The sequence below is a fragment of the Taurulus bubalis genome (assembly GCF_910589615.1).
Source record: "Taurulus bubalis genome assembly, chromosome: 19".
Classification (NCBI taxonomy): domain Eukaryota; kingdom Metazoa; phylum Chordata; class Actinopteri; order Perciformes; family Cottidae; genus Taurulus; species Taurulus bubalis.
The window spans coordinates 13,753,167-13,773,997 of record NC_136607.1 but is presented as its reverse complement, the minus strand read 5'-3'; the positions used below and the strand labels follow the sequence as shown (position 1 = coordinate 13,773,997).

The following is a 20,831-nucleotide window of genomic DNA, read 5'->3' as shown; positions in this document are numbered from 1 at the left end:
TATGCACTTGATGGTGCAAGAACATTTCCATTATTTTGTGTGTGTGTGTGTGTGTGTGTGTGTGAATCTAAAAACATGGACTAAACTTCAGCAAAAGGGTCACGACAACCTTTAGAGACAAATTTCATTATTTCCAAGGAGACTGTGGTTCTGGGCGCTTCTGCTTGGCCTAGCATCTCTTCTTTCCTCACAATGTAACAAAGAAAGAGAGATAAAGAGAGTTCCAGGAGGCCATGAAATATGTATGCTAGCAGTTAACCTCAAACATGTTGTCACCCACTTCCCTCAGTCATTGCGGGTCAAAGCTTAAGTGCCACCTGCTTTGACTCTCGTTGTTTGTTTGCCAACTCCAAGTACCTGAAGCCAAACACTACCATAAATGCCCACAAGGAATGGAGCTTTCTTAATATTGTTTCCTAAATCCTATCCTAAAAAGCAAAATAAATGTGGTCAGGTGAATGTTGTGTGTAAGCCTATACCCTCTTCACTTTTTAAGACACCTACTCGACCATAGCCTTACAATGTGATTTATTTCTCCACACATATTCATGCACATGGAGAGGGGAGGAGAGGAGGCGTTTTCCTTACTACTAGACTACGACACTTTCTAAGAGAACGGTTTCCTGACCCCCAATGTAAAGGCCTTGACTTATTTTACGTCTTACATCATACAATTCCATGGACCAAAACTAACATGATTGTCAAAATATTTAGGATAGTTCTTGGATAAACTATTTGGGATTATTTTCTAGAGAACCCAACACAGTATTTCTTTGAATTTCACCAAATATTCTTCAAATGCTTATTGCGCAACACAAAGTACATGTAATGTCTTTTGACTGAAGTATACATGTATACCAGTCGTTTAATACACATGTAACTTGTAATTGTTTACATTTGTTTCCAAGGATAATTTAAAGTGAGCCCATTCCTTTGTGTCATCTTTGTCATACTGTTTATCACATGTTAATGAACCACATCAATGCTTTTAAATTAAGATTGCGCTATCTTTTATACTCTGTGTGGATTTCTCCTCGCAGCAAACTGACATTCCTGAAGTTCTCCATTTACTCCGATTGAATGGGCATGCTGCAACTTGAATAATAGCATCGTTATCTATAATTGACAGGTCCTATCCTCGAGTTTCAGTAGAGATGCTGGATCATCAGCCAGTACAAGCACAGACTGAGTTGATCCACATCCAGCAGAGCTAATGCTCAGTATTGTTTAATATTTTCTTTAAATTCACATTCATGTTAATATTCACTTTCTTTAGAATTATATTACGCATGTTATTCAATTAATATTGATTGTTTAAGCCTATTCTGAGCCTGATCAATGGAGCAATCCGTTTTAAAGGAGAGAGAATTGTAGTGGGAGCATGCACTTAAGTGGATCTTACACATCTTGTCATCTTGGTTTTGAAGAAAACGGTGAGGATGGGAAATCCTTTGCAAGTTGCAGCCAGAACATGTTGGGAATTCTTGTTTTTGTATCTGTGTCATGTGTTCAAAAGCCTTTCTTCAGCACAAGGCATATCCCACTCATTTTGGTGTACACTGGCTTCAGTTTACCTCAACAAAGCCAGAGGCAACAGCTATAGTAGCTGCGTCAGCATCCCAGCTGGTATGAAGCTTTTTTCTTTTTTTTCTTCTCTCTTTCAGTCAAATCATTGTTTTTATCCTTTATTGCATTTTTACTACTAAGAGTAAATACAAATCAACAACTATATATTAGTCTATCAAAGCTGTTGTCTGTTGGTTAGCTTGAAATACAAAATGTGGATATCTTTGCAGTTTATGATTGATTGAAGGCAACCAGATAGTACATTAATAAGTTATCATCATTAAAAGCTAGACGCACCAAGCGGTGAATTATTAAAAGAGCAACATGTCAATGAGGCGAGTCTGGCCACTGCTTGAAGCCCTTAGCAGCAATGGGATGTATCAGTAGTGGCAGTTAGTCAAGTGTGCAAAAAGCACACTCATACAAAGTAAACTGGAGACCATTCACGATGGGATCACACCAGCCACGATGCCACATCAGGCCAGAGGTGTAAAGCGTATTTGTGTGGGTGGGGTTAAGATGTCATTAGGTCCCATATACAGTACAGTCCCATATCACATTGGTACAGTAGATGGTGTCAGATTCTGTGTAAATGCATAAATCAGTTACTAACTGTTGGATGTTTGTTCTAAAAATATGTCCAAACTTTTCAACTGTGTGCTTAAGAATCAGCAGGTGCAATATTCCAAAGTTGCATCAATGCTGACACTCGCATTCAGCCATCTCTTACGAACAAATATGTCTGATCATATTCTCAACGCTCACTTAAACTCAAGCAATTATTATCCAAAGCGACTGCTGTTCATTGCATTACATTCGGTCTAACATTGATTGTCGGGATTTTTACAGCGTTGATGCTCACTTGCTCAATACTCCATTGGCTCAACTGCTTGAGTGTGCTCAATGAAATGTAATGCTCGACTCCCGTTACACAGTTTGTCTGTCTTCAGGGCACAAAGAGGCAAAGAGTGATAACACAGGGATTCAAAAATGTAGCACACTGTAATGAAGGAAATAGCTCCAGAAAATACACATTGAGGCCCTGTGGCTGTGGAGAAGTCTTGATGTCTAAAGAAAAAAATTAAAGAAAAACATAGTTCGACTTCCTGACTCCCTCTTCAATCATGTATTAAAAGGTGTTTTGCTGAAACACCTCCAGCCAGAAGCCGGGCTCCGAGTCAACAACTGATGTACAGTAGCTATTTTATCTAAATAAACAACATTAACAATGAATAAAATGCCTATATAGCTTGTGTTATGTTCACTGTTAATTGAAGGTTGTGTGTTAGTGTTGCTGTATAAGCTCGGCTACTGTTTTCTTTACATTCAAGGATAAATGGATGACTAACCTTACTAACACCCAATAACTAAAACATAGAGCAGGGTGGTTTTGTTTTTAAAGCCAGGGCACACTTTCATCAGACTGAGGATATAATGATTGAAAGAAAAGGATCTGCCCTCCTGTTGGCGGTATAATCAAGGACCAAACAACTTTAAGGACCAAACTTTTTATGATTCTTAATTGATGCAAAAATATCTTTGACCAGAGGGCAGAAGCCAACATCTGTCCCTCAAATGAGGTCATGGTCACTTTGCATAATCTCTTCCACCTGGTTACCGGAGCCTATTACCGCAGACATGCCGACAGCAATTCCCTGTTTGACATCACCATTATAAAGTGAGATAACCACTTACCACCATGATCCTGAAGAGTTACGTATCCTTGCGAGGATAATATTAGTTCTGAAGCGCACAGCAATGCCACCGTTATTGTTAGCTTTCCATTTATAATATGAAAAACAATGTGAATACGCCTGCCTCTTCACTTTCCCTCTTGTCCTCGTCCTCTTCGTCTCCATCCCCCTCTGCTCTTGCACGCTCATTGGGATGCACGATGAGCATCCACTGGGAGCAACACATCACCATTATTCATGGCGAGAGTACACCTCAGAGCAAGACTGACGGATCAAAAGATGTTGATGATAGGTGGGGATAGTGGCGGTTGGGGTGACAAATGGCCCCATCTTTTGGAGATGGGTATACTTATACTTATACTAAGTTTGGGGACAGAGCTGTTTTCACAGTTTTTTGATGGGTTGTTTGTTTTGGGCCACAGTTTTCTAACCCAACACTTTCAGTAAATGCTTCTTTCATCCCCCATAATGTGCAGACAAATCACTACTTCTTATTGTATACATACGTACTGTCTCACTTCAATTAAATTAACACTTCAAAAACCATAACCAAATAAACAAAGCATTACCTAGGTCACAGGCCTGCCAATTTCCTGTCCTTTCCTTTTGCAATTTCCTAGGCACTTACAACCCCCCACCCCCTCCCCCCTCCTTCCTTCACAGCCAGTTGTTTTGCAGTCATTCATCCACACTGAGCCATCAGGAGGAGCGTTGAGGCAATTTTGAATTGATGGAATCAATTAAAGGCCAGAAGAAAAGGAAAAATTGAATAAATAACAAAATATGCTTCTATTTTTCCCCCACAGTGAATGGGATAGGGTAGTGATTCATGATGCATGTCACACTAATCTCTTTCAAATAGCAAAAAGAATGAAAAAAAAAGCTATTTTTGGAAATTTGTCTTAATGCATCTGTGCGTGTATTTTGTTCTATATCTTGTGTCTTGGTCACTGTTTGTAAAATGCTTTTTTTCTTGAAAGCCTTATGACATGTCTTCCATTTTCACTTTGGATCTTTCTTTCGTAGCCATTGACCCAAACACGGAGTCAGTAGAGGATTTGATGCAGAGGTTCCAGGACAGTTTCCGTGTTCCCAACACACCAACAGACATGTCTCACTACCACCATGTCATTCACAGCTCATCCACGGGCCGCCGGAGGGTCCCTAGCCACACCAGAGGTAGGACAAAAAAAGTCATGCAAAAACCCAAAATGTTGTTGACACAATGATATGAACCTTGCTAACAAGATGCTTTATTACGTTTGCAGACCTTTATTTTAACTATGCATTCTGAACACTGTTTGCTGACTTTTGGTGCTTCTGTGGAACTCATTTTATGGTTTTGGGCAAAGCTATTTGCCCTTTTGATGAATGCATACATTCATGGGCCAGCATATAATGTGAAGTAAAACTGAGGCCACATGTTTGAGCTCCACTCTACCTTAGGATATGTGTAAATGTACGGTCATTTTCTTTCCACACAGTTCTGTATCAGCCATTAACAATCATTTGTTTTTGGGAGGCTTTTAGGGTTGTTCACTGAAAATCCCTTTGTGTGTTGCTTTTTTTATAAAAGCAATCTTGAATACCAAATTATATATTGTTTATAATTGCCTCATACTATCCAAATAATAGCGTTGTAGATGTATGCATTAGACAGTCCAGGTGGCAGTTGATTTCCTATTATTTATATGCATTATTTTCAGTATGACAAGAAATACACATTTATGGGCAATTTAAATGGTCCATTTCACTTGGCCTGCATAAGTTTGTAATGAGGGAGAAACCACATGCGAAAACAGCAAAAGTAAGAACTCTCCACTCAATTATTTGAATGTTTGACCTCTGGATGACTGTGTTAACCACTGGGCCAGTGTGCTGCCCTGGATAATTACCAAACTGCTTTGAGGACAATGTCACAGTTCAATTTCACAACAGATTTCCTTCAAGTAAATGTGACTTAACATTTCATTTCCCATTTGATCTGTGAAATGTATTAATATGTAGATTTAGATTTGATTTTTAATCATGAAACTGATGTAGACACCAGATATAGCGTCTGGCGCATGATGAATACCGTAAAAAGTGACTTTAATCAGATTCATAATTTGTGAGTGGAAAATGTACCATTTGCATATTCATCAAGGGTTCACAAAACCCTGTATCTAACCTTTTATATAGGCTTGTATTTATCTGCTTAGGGTGAATTCATAACAAGTTAAAGCATCACCCACAACATATCTTCAATATAAGTATATGATGTTGAAAGATTACTCTTTGTCATAGCATTTTTAAAAAGGGCCACTCTCCATACACTTCCAATCTTTGTTTTATTATAATTGCTTTCAGCTCACTCTGTTGGCTTTCTGTTTCATTAAAGTTCATTTTGGAGCACAGTTTCCCTCTAGCACAATTTTGAAAAGTGACACATTGGCAACACCAGCCTCTGCCACAGCAATAATATTTAGCTGATTACCGGCAACATTCTCCATCATTTTAATCAGACATGTAGCCTCTGTCATTGGTCATACCGTTATGACCAGGAAGACATTAACACAGAAAATGAGACATTAACTATGATGAGTTCACCTACTGTTGACAGAATAACCTAGTACCCCCTTGATCACTGTCATATAAAGTAGATGCAAAATACACTGAACCATTTTGCATATTATCCATGCTTACTTATGTGGGGATTATTAGTCTTTCCAGTCACATAGCCAGTGGTGGAGAGAGTTTATATTTCTGGTAATCTAGAACACTTCAGCTTTGCCTGTGCTTGTCTTGTTTGCTTTTGAGGATTTAACTCTAAGATGTAAAGGCATCTTGTGTCAGCCAACTCAGCAGATGATGCCTCTAAAATTAAATGCATGCAGGTCAAGCTCCTCACAACTCTGTGAAGGACACTGCTGAGAGATCTCTGAGGTCTTTGGTAAAATAGTTTAATTTGCCGGCATGTAATAAGGGGTAAGCATGTGTCCTCAAGTGCAAAAGAGTAGGCTAATACTACAAACGTGATAATGGGAGAAACACTTAAACTGAGGAGGGAACTCTATTAGTTGGAGTGAGGTTAAAGGCGAGTGTTAATTGATCAGAGTCAGAAGGTTAGTGTTGGATACATGAAATGAATGCATTGCCAAATTCCTTGAGAAGTGTGCCAATTGGAGGCCAAGAGGAAAGTGGATTCTGGTTGGGCGGATACTTTTCTTTTCCATATTGTTTAACTTGGTCATGCTTTTTATCCTGTGCACTAGCTATTGTCACATTCTATCTTACCCCTGTGTTCAGAACTTTTGATGAAATGAGCTTAAGGGCCAACATTATAACTTGATATTACATGGATCCATCTAGATCTATTTATCTAACTAAGCGACACAGCCAGGTGGAGTGGAAGACATCATCTCTGGAGTTTACAAGAAATGACAAGAAATGATTGGTCTAAACTTGTCACGCCGGAGCACTAATGAAAGAACCCAAATGCACGACCCGAGGCAGAGAGTAAAGTTCACAAGGATTCCTTTATTGATAAAGGTAATATTGCAACAGGATAGAGTCTCTGGAGAAGGACCGCCGAAGGTTCTCCCGATGTAACTGGGGAGGGACTGAGGCCGGTCGGCAAGGCTCTGACCCGCTGTGGTGAGAGCAGCTGTCTCACTCAGGGGAGAGTAGAATCGCCAACGTAAACAGTCCAGGGTCATTCACAGGAAGGCAGTCAAACTCGGCAGAGGTACAGGCAGGGATCGGGCTTACTCGGAAACGACGGGACGTCGGAATCAGAACAGGATATCAGGCAGGAAAAACGCTGGTAAGTTGACTCACAGGTGAAGAAAAACGAACTGGCAACGAGACAAGTGAAGCACAGAGTATATATACACACTGGGAGGGGAGTTAACGAGACACAGGTGAAACACATCAGGGCAGGGAGAGGTAATCACACATGAGGAAGTAAAGACAGCAGACATGACACAGGAGGATGATTTCAAAGTAAAACAGGAAGTGACAAGACAACAAAATAAAAGCACTACCGTCTAGTGATATATATATATATATATATATATATATATATATATATATATATATATATATATATATATATATATATATATATATATATATATATATATATATATATATATATATATATATATATATATGTGTTTTAAACGCATACTTTGACCACTTGTAAGTGACTGCTGAAATGCTAAATGTCAAATTAGATATACGCCTACCTGGAAAAAAGTATTTAAATGTCATTGTAAAGAAATCAGCATCAACATCCTCTTTCCAACCATTCTTTGCTTGAAAGGGGTTGAATACAATTTGGCACACACCTCTCAGTCATGACATACAAAATGTGGATTCAAGATAGCATCTGAAGGCCAAGAGGACCCTTTTAAAATATATAAGGTAGGATACTAACACCGTTTATATATCTGTCGTAAGAGGACTCTGGGCCGTATGTTGAAGGAGAGGACACATGAGTCTGAATTCACTATTGAGAACACAGGCAGTGGGCTAGTCGACACAATAGGAGAGCAATTGTCCAAGACGTCTCACTGAGAGGAATTGCAGTAGGTTTTGTAAGGACATGCTGCGTGGGGTGTCTACATCCAGCAGCACACCAAATAATTTTCCAGGAAATGCACTTTTTTTTCCCCGTGAGAGATATGAAAGAGAGAGAGCATGCCTCTAATGGCCAATCATTGGGCTTGAAGGCTGTCTGGATTGGAGATCTACCCCGGATCTGCATTGGAGTGCGGACAGGAGCAAAGAAGAGAAACACATCAAACTTATGCCTGGTTGTCAAGTAAAATGGACTGTAGTTCACTAACCAAAGTACCTTAGTTAACTCGATTCACATTTGCGCCTGAATATCTACTCGGTCTTCTTGACTGTAGCATTTGATTCTGCTCGGCTAAACCCTTCAGCTGTTCATCTACTCTACTCCTTGTGTCCACAAACCTGGATATTGAAATGATGCTCTGTGGCAACATCCCCTTACTTTCCTGTCAGCATGTATTGCCCTAGTTTCTTGAAGCATCATCTTATACCTGGACTCTGAAAATGTTGGCTCATGCACAAATTGTCACTACCTTCACTTTCCAATTTCCCCATCTTGGCAGCCACTCTTTGGATCTTATTTGGAGGATACTTCATATAGCATGATCAGGGAGATTGCCAGATTTGAAATTGCGATGAACATGCATCATTTATCAGATACATATTTTGCACATTGATAACAATTATGAATGTTGCAAAAGTTATTAAGAGGTTAATTGTACCTGGCCAGCAATCTCATATTGTATCCCATGAAACCTGACCAGCTGTGAGTTACCCACTTACACCAAGCAGGATTTAGAAGCAAATTGCAATTTGATTACTCCAATCCTCTTTGGCGGTTGTTGTCTACATGCATTCTAGCCAGATGTTAAAAAGGTGTCAACACATCTTGTTCTCTAAACCGCAGACATAGTTTATTGATGGTGATGTATCAGTAAAGAGAATAAATAACGCTACCAATTTTGCCGAAAGAAAAACTGGAATGACCTATACACAGATGGCCTTAAAAGTCTTATCTCAAGCCGTTGGAAGGAAATGACGGGTTTTCTATCATTTTTATCAATATCGAGTGGATGAAAATTAAGCTTAGCACCATCTGTCTAGCAAATGGCACTATATATTATTTTATTATTATATATATATATGACACGAAATATTGCACTATAAATCCCCACGCTCAACTAATGCATGGGAATCACCATCATATACTTCTATCATAAGATTCTAAGTATTACATACTTTAGTAATACTTATATTTCTTTCTTTTTCTAGTAATTTATTGCTCGAAAAAACCTGACAAATTGCGGTGTGCTTAACTAATCTCAGCTTTCAGATAATGTATACCACTTCTATATGACATGTATTGTAGACCTGACATCTCCTCCTGAAGATCACCCCCTAAAAAAGACAATAATAAATAAATATGGGTATCTAATATCTAAACAATGTTTAGCATGTTACAAAGGGTACTGAGAAGGGTAAAGCAACTACTACACTGCTGCCTCTTCTCCTACATTTAAGGTGATTTTGAAACGGCTTTTAGAACTGTACTGTAACCTCTGAGTGTGTCCCACAAAAGGTTTGAATTTAGCATGGGGGGAAATCAAGATTGTATCCGGATATTAGGCACATGCTTCGTGCAGCCTCTCGGGTTCTACTTTACCGACCTGCCCAATCAATGATCTCTTTCTTGCCTGAGAGAAGTTGTTACATTGCGCTATCAAAGTGAACAAGTCAGCGAATGTCTCATGCCATGTGTGAAGTTGAGAGAGTGATTGGCTTTCATCTTTTGTTCTTTGTGGAGTATTCTATTGCAATGGGATCCACACAAAAGCCCTTTTGGGTATGCCTTTTTCCAGTTCTGTGAACACTGGTGCTAATGATCTGGGATTGACATGTTGTTAGCTGCTATTGGGTTTTTCCCTTCCCTCCCTAGTTTGAAATTTGATTTCAGTTTTTTCTTCTTCCGTATGTGTCTGGTTACTTGTTCAGTGCTTTGACCTGGCTTTATTGTCCATATCAACTTCCACATGGCAGTATAGGTGCTGGGAATTGCAGTTCATGTTGATTGACGGGAGACGTAGGTTCCTTACTGGTCAGCATTCAAATTAATAATAATACTTTAATTTTATATAGCGTTTTTTGAAATACTCAAAGACGCTTGAATTTAATTACATTTAATAATTGACTGGTATGAATGGGCGGGCTTTGCTTTTGTGTCACTCCACCCTGCTCATTACAGAGTATTCTTGGTGCAGAGCGTCGGCCATTTGAGTTCTGCTTGCTCAATGTACTGTACACAGCAAATAGTGTTGTGGGTGTTAAGAGGCTATTGCTTATGTTATTCTGTCAAGCTCGTTTGCAAGAAATATGACAAGGGAAAAAAATCATATTTAATGTGTGTAAAATGACCAATATTAAAATAGTCTGGTTTTGCTTGTTTAGCATTTGTAAATACGAAGAAAATAAACATTCATCATTTTGGTACTGAGTAAGCTTTCATGTAAAAAAATGAAAAAGGCATTCATTTTAGAATTGTGTTAATTGATTTAATATTCTGTGCATGAACAGTGTGCATGCTACAAACCACAGCCAACTGCTGTTGTGCTTCTTGTGTTTGCACGTAACAATTTTTGGCATAAAAGAACTACTCTACCCTCAAACAAGGATAAGAATCTTCTGTGAAATATAGAGCCGCTTTAGAAGGTGATCCCTGTGTTTGTAAAACTATAGTTACATAATGTAACCGTCATTGTTCTCGTGTAGCCACCTTTCCCAAACAACTTTTGAAGTCACAATACATTGTTGTTTTGTTGAAAATTAAGATTTGTCTTTAAAAAACGTACTCCCTTATTTGCATGTGCCTCTGCGCATGCAATTCCCTGCTGTGGTGTTAATGTATTTCCATGCGCTGGCTAGGAGCTGTGGAAGTTTTTGATGTGTCACAACGAATACTTTGGCTCATTAGGATGTGGATAACCTTATGGTTATTATCTAGTTTTTCTCCTGTTTAATTGACGCTTTGAAGTAGCACATGAAAGTACTTGGTGCTGTCTTGTTTGTGTGTGTGTGTGTGTGTGTGTGTGTGTGTGTGTGTGTGTGTGTGTGTGTGTGTGTATGTTCTTTGGTGCTTGAATTCATTCTGTGCTCAGCTCCACTTTCAGCAGTCCTCAATCTTCACTGCAGACCAAAACACAGTGATTACAGCTGTGGGTCTGGAGCCCCGGGGCTTCTCTACAACAGGCCAGAGCTGATCTACTGCCAAGGCCGGGCAGTGTGTGACTCTAGTTTGGTGTGTGAAAGACCTAAAGAGACAGAAACGAAATACACAGAGAGTCATGTGGATGTCTGTCGAAACCAGCTGACCAAGCTTCTTCGCCAATTAATCCTCTGTGCCGATATTTAAAGCAATTTTTATTTACTTCAGATCACACTGCACTAATCCCTGCATGAACCAATGTCCAACCAGATTTGTTTGTTTCCAAGAAGATACTGATCACCATGAAGTCAGATTTTCACTTGTTTTAACTAAACTAAAAAGAAAAGAAAAAAAAACGAAAGTTATTGAACTTGAACTTTAGTCGTCATAAATTAGCCTTTGGGCTAACCCTCTTTTGCAACACACTGCACAATTAATTTAACATCTTACGCTACATACATGTAACCAGATAGTATAGTTTTTTTTTATAGATTGATATCTTTTTAGAATACTCCGGTGAACACGGTCAACTCGGTGACAAAATGCCTTTTGAAAATGTCATTATCAATATGCATATCTGAATTAAACTTGCAATCCTGGTATATCTAAATCTAAATAAAATCAATATCACCGTATATAGCTATTCCCTTATCCCAGATATTGATCCTGCACTGTGAACTATCTCGCTGCCCCAAAAAATGACATGATGCCCATCTTAGTTCTCTCCTTATTGATGTCAGTGAATCCCTGGTTCAAATCCACGCCATAAAGATTGCCGGCCATGTGCACTCAAGAAGAAGAGTTGCTGCTTAATGGGGTGTACGAACTGAAGTCGAAACTATTGGGCTGTGCAGACAAGTGTGCGGATGTGCCCACCAGTTTCCCAAACCGAAAAAGAGAGGTGTGATGACTGTGTGGAGAGAGGCTGTCTGTTGTACTCAAGCCATCTACCCAGGGAACACCGTCGGAGTTCAGTGGAGAGTGTGGTAATTTTTCTCAGTTAATGATTAGGAACAATATTAAATAGTTTGTTTGTAGAAGTGGGGAACAGGATGGAAGTGCAACTAGCGTTGACTGACACATGGAAGGAACGCAGAGCAAGCAGCCATGCAATGGGGGTTTATCCTCCGTCACAGCCAGCCAGGCCTCTCCTGTCTGGCTGAGGCGAGCTTCAGGAGCAGCTGGTGAAGTGATCCTTTGGTTCTCATTGCTTAAAGGTCACCGTAATGAAGTTGGGCCGGCTAGGCTTGAGCTGAAGCAGGATACATTTCCGATATTTTATTTCCCCCTCCCCTTTATGCACACACTACTGTAATTTGGATATTTTCTGTCAACTCTATCTCCCAGAAGTGATGTCTTTAATCTACTAATTTGCAACTGCAAATACCTTTTAAAGGAAACGTAGATCATGGTCTTGGTTTAATATGGTCCGTCTACAGTAAATCAACGTTTAAACAAAACCACAATAACATTACTAAAGGGACTTATTTTAACCACATTAATTTAATTTATTGGCACAATACCATTGGGTAGCAATGAAAACAGGGTTGTTTTCTGCACTTGCATGTCAGATCATTACTGAATGCATTACTTCACTGTTTTGTCTATATGTGTGTGAATGCCCCTCATATATCCGATGCAGGTTATATTTAGGACTTTTTTTAAACCAAGCAAAAACAGCCAAGGATCAAGCGGTTACATTTGCTGGTTGCACATTAAGAATTATTCTTTACAATATCAGTATAAACTGTCCTAGTTATTACCACACGCAATAGATGCAAATAGGCCAGGGAGATGTTTTTTATGGTGCCTACAGTGGGAGCACTAATGGGCAGGTGAGCACAAGCTTCCTTTGTTTCAAATTGTTTAGTAAAATAAAGTTTATGTATAATTTAGAGGCTCAACCAGAACATAAATGACACATAACATGAATAAGATGTAGAAACACAAACACTTTCACTTTGTCCGTGGCTCATCATGGGTAGCTGGTTCGATTCCTGGTTTCCACATAGTTTGCACGTCGAAGTGTCCTTGAGCAAGACACAGACACTGAACACCCAGTTGCTCCTTAATTACTAAGGATGGGTTTGTTAAAATGCAGAGACCAACACATTGTCATGTAAATATGTAATATGATATGTGTTAATGTCCTCAATGCAGGACAACTAATAAAGGATTATTTGTATCATTATTATTAAATCAGTGCCACGTTGACTGATGATTATGTCTACTGCTTATGCAAGGGATTGGCATTCATTTGCAAATTTAGTGTTGGGCTTGATAATGCTGCTTTCATATGGGTGAACTCATTGGAACCAAATAAAGAAACTGCACACATACAGACACACAAAGAGGTAGCACATTCTAAATGGGGCATTTTCTTTTTTTACTTACAGCTTTGGCTTTTTGAGCAACTCCTGTAGTTGGGATGTGAGTTGCAGCTCAGTAATTAACATCAAGGTTTTAGATCTCAACAGATTTAGCTCAGAAGCTACAAATGTTGTTTAATTCCAATGTAACCTTTCCCGTCCGAGCTAAAAGGATTGTGCTGATCCATTTTTATTTTTTTTGCATCCTACATTAATTTACATTTACACTTTTTGCCCTTATCTTTTCATTTCAGGAATGCTTTTAAGATTTTATTTGATGTGGCCACAGCATGAATCCTCTGTTTCTTGAGCTATTATCCTGACCTTTTAAGTCCCTGTGAGGCAGACAGTACCAGATTGTCCTAAATCCAGATCCACTATCTTTCCCGCCGTCTATAACATACGGAGCAAAGCATCTAAGGAGCCTGAAGATCAGAGACTTTGGAGTTACAGTGCATATACTGACAAACTGCTAAATCAATCCTCCCCTCGAGGAGTTATAAGTATGACCTTCCGGTGTTCTCCCTTTCAAGAGTGTTGTGGTGCAGAGTCAGCTTACTGGCTGAGAGCACCAGACCGTGCATCTGTATTCTTCCAATGCTTTGCTGGGGTCTGAATGGCGCTTCGGTGACTGACAAGCTGATGGACTCGAACTCAAAAAGATGAAAAGGCAAACAGTTTAACTCATCACTGTCAACTTACCATGACTGAAGATACAAATGTCACACAGACAAAAAGAAGTGCGGAAAAGTGGGCCATCATTTTTTCTCACTGGATCGCTATAGTGGCAAATCAACACCTCTTCGGGTGACAGCTGCCGTGCCGTGCCACCCTCCAAGCCTTTCCCACGACACAAGTCGGTTTATAACATGTGAGAAAACCACATGCAGCCAGGTGCCGAGAGTCACTGCATTTGAAATCACACTTAGCAGCCTGTCACACCTTTTTCAGCAATCCCATAACTGAAATTTCTGAGATTCACCATTTGCTTATTGGCCCCAAACTGGCAGGTGTGCTCTCGATGCCGGAGAGACGCAATAAAAAGGAATATAGAGGTGAGCGTACAAACACTGAGTCCACTTTAGTACAAGAGCCAAGTGGTGCCTTGTTAAGCCTCCCACCTTTTCAAGTCCTTTCTCTCCGTTATAAGAGGTTACAACCCATAAATTCCGCCTGTAAAATGTGTCGGCAAGGCTTATATTGTGATGCCCTCTGTAATAATTTGCAGCATGCCTCGGTTGTTTATGTATAATATGATTGTGTGTGTGTGTGCATGAGTGTGCGCAGAGCTTTTAGAAATACCCTGGGCAACGACAACATAAAAATATATTAATTGGGATTATTTTAGAGAGGCAAACAGTGCAGTCGGAGCCCGAGACATGATAAATAAAATAACAGTTAAAGAAGAGGGTAGCTCGACCTTTCTGACACATCTGTGGTCGTCCTGTTCCGCCATGCAGCTCTCAGACTGGCACAGACAGAATAAAATAATAACACAGGTTCTACCTAGATTTCCTTCTCTCTCTCTCTGATTTTCTGGCTTCGCTTGGTTGCAGCATGGCAGAGTGGAACGCCTCGGGCCTTCCTCCCTGATCCCGACCCCTGCAGCCTGTGCTTGTGTTTGCGCTTGCCCAATGTCTCACACACATTGGACTTGCAAGGGCAGAATTTACACAATCACTCTCAATAATCATGATCTCAATTTGAAGTCAGTACTTCAATTGACGTTTCAAACTTGAATTCATACATTTTTTATCTATTTTTCCACGAATACAACCCGATAAGTGCGACTTCTCGGAATTTGCTTTCGCAGGCTCTCAGATGCTGTCTTGTGCATTATGAATGACACATTTACATACTGTCACTTTTGCATGAATGCAGATTGTTTGAACTGACTGCTGAGTGTAACTGTTCCTTAATGTGATTACCAGTTGCTGAGCCATGTGGGGGACGGGTGGTGTTGTCAGCTTTATTTACACACAAACACATTGTCACAGGCGTGTGTGCTCAGGCGCACAAGTAGCATGAGCATTTCTATACGAGAGCATATACATGTTACAGGACACACACACACACACACACACACACACACACACACACACACACACACACAAGCTGACATTCATCTGTAAGGAGCAGCCACAAGTCAGGACAGCTCGTCTCGCTTCGAGTCCCGACGCCATGAGGTCACATTGGAGTTGTGAGACACGCATGCATGCAGTAAATGAGCGTGCAGCCTCGTGCACATGCAGTATTCATGAACACAAGATGCACACGCTACCTGTCAGCAGACATACCTGCAGATTCAAAATCAGACTTGCTACTCTCTTTTATTAACTATTTTTCTCCCATGCTGCCTTTTTTTTTCTTCACGTAGATGCAAGCTGACCTGTGAAAGATTTGATCCTCTCACAACTGTCTCGCCTTCACACACTTTCATTGCTTCGCATGTCTGTATAATTATATGGGTTTTTATCTTTGAAAAGCTACACTTAACCTTTTTATTTCTTAAGATTTTGAAATATTGCATGGCGGGTAGGATTGCTTCTGTCCAATGAGCCAAATTCATGAAAGGTGTTAAAAAAGGCAACACAACACGGTCATGGGATGTATTGTATATCCATAATACCTAATGGGTACAAGGCTGCTCTTCAAATCCAGGTTTAAGCACCTGCATTGACAAACATCTGCCCAGCTGAAGTGTTTAAAAAAAAAAGAAGACTGGGTGTCCTGACTGGCAGTTCAACTCGACGGGTGCTGTTCTGTAGCTAACCTGTATATATAATTTATTGCACAATGCATACACTATTAATTTCAGCCTTCTTTGCACTGCCATAACACTTTGGCACCACTGTAGGGTTGCCAATCAGACAGGCACCCAGTACATAATTCACCCACTGTGTGTGTATATAGTCACTGTATGTTTGTTTGTTTTGCTTCTTGTTTCTCTCTATATGGATTTATCCTGAATACAATAACTCTTTGTTCCTGTTTACATTTGTTGGCACTGCTCTAAGCTCTGACAGCTGAAGTCAAATTTACCAAAAATGTGCGAGCGCAAGCTTGATTTGGGAATTTAGTAAGGACTCTATACTGCAACAAACCATTAACATGTGTATTATTATGTGTTGACATTATTGTTACAGTATAATGTAGGGCTGACACTAACATGTATATGCTATTATAGGTATAGGTTTGCTAGTGTGAGCTGTGTTTTGGGGTAACTATAGTACAGTATAGTTCTATCCGAGTGATGTCTGCCCTCGTGAGAAGATGATTAGCTTTCACTATTCAGATTGAACTCATCACCTAACCTCTCACCTTTCCCATAATCTCATTTAATAATAATACTAATCTCAATTAATTCTCATTACAAGAAGTCTATTTATCCTTCTCCTTCTGCTGTGGACTCTGTCTTCTCTACCCACATGTGTGTTTCCCCTGCAGTCACGCTGTCTGTCTTACTTTCTCCTTTAAACCCTTTTAACACCAAATCACATCATTCTTGCTTCAGTATATAATTGTGACATCTCATTCTCCTTTTGCCTGCAAAGCTTTTGTTTATAGCTGTTGTCTTCTTTGTCCCTTTCTCTGTTATTGTCTTATTTGTATGCATGTGCTCCCTCTACTTTCAATTATAAATATATATATATATATATTACATTTTCATTTTCAAATCTTTTGGCACTTCAAATAACATGCTTTTTATTTAATTTTGGCACAGTAAAAACTGCATCCGATCCTTCCTGTGACCCTTTTTGTCTACATTTGTATCCAGCACAACACTCTGAGATGTTATATATGGTGTTATATAGTCTGAGAGCATAATACATTTTCTCACAGAAAAACACTGTTGTCATCCTCGAGGAGGAATGTTATTGATAACAGCGGGTGTCTTTGCCTTATCAAATGCTGTCTGGGAGGAGAACTGAGTGAATAATGTTTCCAAGAAAGTATTGCACCGTTCCAAGGTGTTGATTGAAAGTTATTGAGAGGTGATTATAGCACTTACGCCTTTTTATATTTAACTGTAGATAACGGAGATTTACTTGAAGCGCGGAAGTTTGTGCATTGGTTGAATGCACTAACCAATATACGGCAAAGCAGATGGAGGCAAAGTCGATTGACAAATCCAAATGGAAAAAAAGACCTACAGCAGTCTGAAATTATCTAATGGACTTCAGGACTGTGAGAGGATGTGTGGAAGTGAGATTGGGAGGCCCAAGTAATTATAATTTGTAGTACTGACTGGGGTTTAGCCTTCGTGTTGTGGGAGTTGATGGTTTTATGGGACTTGGTTTGGAAGGGGTGAGGGAGAGAATAGCAAGATCAACACGACATGAATCAAAGAGGAAGAAACATTGTGAAAAAGGATGAAACGCAGTAAATAGAAAAGACCCAGGGCCAGATTTACAAAGACCTCTGCACCTTATTTCTGATGTATTCTAGCTGCGTGTGTGTTATTTATCAAACCTATGCCTGGCTCGGTTTCCACAATTCACCTGTCATCTGAATCAAACACACACACACGCACACACACATAATACGTGTGTTTGTGTCGGTGTGTGTGTATTTTTGTGATCAGTGAAATGTTGCTCTACCCTTTTATGTATATGTGTTTGAAAGAGGATCACGCACATGACAGAAATCTATAATATACTCGTTCTGTTGACTTTATATTCATCTGGGTTTACCAAGCTTCATTTCTAGGTGCCTCGGCAAATGTGCACTTTTATGTTAGTTGCAAAGACCTTTTGAAAATGTATCTGTCCAGCTTTCTGTTCAAATCTGCATGACAGCAGACAAAAGGTGAACACATCACAAAAGATGTGCTCGAGAATTGCACAGAACTGCACAAAACCTATTTGAAAAACAAAAGAGCAACTGCTTCACTGACATAAAAAGAGACAGCACTTTCTGAACCTTTCATAATTCCAAACAAAGAAGGTACAGAGAGTCGTGGCTGTGTAGTTATTAAACATGAAATAGATTGTGATGTTATGACACTTTAATTCATTAAGGTGACTGGGTTCTTTATTTTGAACATATTTCCTCCGTCATTCCATAACTTTTACTTCACCTCAGAAGTTCATGCATTTATACCAACTATTCAGACAACACAATGTATACACCATTTATACGCTTTGAAATTGCAGACTTACTGAATGTAATGAATAATCCTATTTCACCATTACAATGTGATCACTCCTGGAAAGCAGCTCGAAGTCTGCCCAAATCTTAGATTATGTCATGAGCTCATGCTTTAGTAAATCAGCCGCTAATCTGACACATCTTGAAAGTGCAAATTTAATAGAAGCCTAATTTGTGCTCTTTCATGTATCTAAATCTGGTCCAGAGCTTAAGTAGTAAATGACTCGCACACATCTACTGTGTGTAGATTACAGTCGTTTATTTATATATCGGTGGCAACTTTTTCCTGTGTCCAAGACCTTAAAAGTGGAGGACGTTTTGGACAGTCCTTCATTTCATAAATGTTTTTGGGTTGCGTGTTGAGGAAATCAGCCAAAATTAAGTTATTTATCTTTTTGGCCAAACTGAAAATGTCACACACACACACACACATTTATTTCAACATGTTCTCACTCAACTTGTAAAAAAGGGCAGCTTGGTCAGTGGCCCTACTTTCAAATACTTGTTGCGCTACACAATCCTTCCTAATTCACAGCGTTGAATTATTTTAAGTCAACATTGATTCCTGATTTCACACACGGGACACAAACACCAATGACCCATTCATCCTCCCCGACCTCCTTTCCAGGAACAGCGCCAGGCCTTTTCTGTAGTGGCCAAACCGTGGAATTACACCTTCCTGGTCCTTCACACGATGCCATTTAGCCCAAAAATACTTTTCCCCCATAAACTAACATTGAGATAGAGACGTCTATAAATTAGAATAATGCTTAAATAGCCGTGGCCCTGCTTCCAATGCTGTATCCAGTTCTCTTTATACATCCATGATCCCGACGCAGACTTTGTCACCGTTTATGCTACGTTACCTGATTTCCTCCTTTTACTTTTACCATTACTACGGGCCACGTAGAGCGGCATAGTTTGACGCATCGGGCCACTGATCAAGCTGCCCTATTTGACGTCTCTGGAGTGAAAGCATGCTATTTATTTAATCCCAGCCATATGTTAGGGATTATATTACAGGATGTGCACCCCTTTCACTGGCGACAGATTTAGGACACATTTTATTGATAACTGTCACAGCCCTAAATGTCCCAGGTTGCATCGCTTCGAGTACACCCTCAGATGATCAAGTGGTAACCTTTTGAAAACAATAGGGTGCCCAGTCTTATCTGTGACACTGTGGATGCATACAAAAACACTTCCACTTACATTCATGAACACATTTCTGCCAATAGAGGGTCAATATATTCAATAAATGTATCAGTATATGAAATATGGAGAGATTTACGGTGTATTAGAGACAACATTATGTTTTATCAATAAATCAAACAATTTCATGAGACGTTAAAAGCAATGCAAGGTGAGCAACTAATATATTTAGGCTGAGCCTTTTATTCTCCTTTTTTTAATATCTATTTATATGACTCTGTTTCTGTCTCTCTCCCTCAGTTTGTCTTCGTCTCCATCCACCAGCTCTCGGGCGTGTGCGAACACGTCGCATATATTCCAAACCAATTTTACACCACATTGCCTTGGCTACGCTCTCCAATACTGCCAGACTCTTGCACTCAAAAGCCAACTCGACTCTCGACCTGTATAAGTGCACCCAACCAAAAGAATAGCTCCGGCTCCACCGACTTAAAAACTTTAATCATGTCTAAAGTCTTTATGGTGCGGGCACCTTTTCATGCGCTGTGACATAATGTTTATGAAGTGTGTAAAGGAGGGGATTTTACCTGCATTGTGCCGCAGTGGCACAGGAATTATGACCGTGTCCAATGAACAAGGAAGAGAGAATATGTTGCTCTGGCATGAAACATAAGCCCATTTTAATAAGGAAGGTACAGTATGACGTAGAAGGTTTTAAGGAGAATAGGCTGATCACTTGTGTATTCTACTGCTAAGAGTGTCCTCAGCAAAAAGCTAAAATCAATACAGTGTGATTTACTGTATGTATTTGTCTCTTTGTGACTGTACCAACTTAGAAAGTTTATATTTACTTTTGACCCTGAATAACTCACCCATGACTTCATAGTCTGCGGTCTAGAGTAAAGTCTTACATTAGTGAGGAATCATTTATCCAATCTGCAACTGTTCCAGAACAGCAGCTTCACTATAACCAAAGCACTCATTACCTTATATATTGGTTGCCTGTTAGATTCTGACTTTAATTTATACTTCTTCAGGATCTGAAATTTGATATTGTCATCATTGTTTTTTCTCAACCATGAAAATACTGTGCTCTCTTCCAAGCTATAGTTTTCACACAATACTATCTCTGAGTTGATC

At 39.6% G+C, this 20,831-nt stretch overlaps 1 protein-coding gene across 1 annotated transcript in view; it reads left to right on the top strand.

The window, feature by feature from the left end:
• Positions 1–20,831, top strand: part of astn2 (astrotactin 2) — a gene marked incomplete at both ends in the record, with an annotated part of 231,808 nt that overhangs the window by 78,886 nt on the left and 132,091 nt on the right. The window contains one exon of the mRNA XM_079235676.1: positions 4,287–4,439. Within this exon, the coding sequence (XP_079091802.1) occupies positions 4,287–4,439 (153 nt within the window). The remainder of the gene's footprint in view (positions 1–4,286; positions 4,440–20,831) is intronic.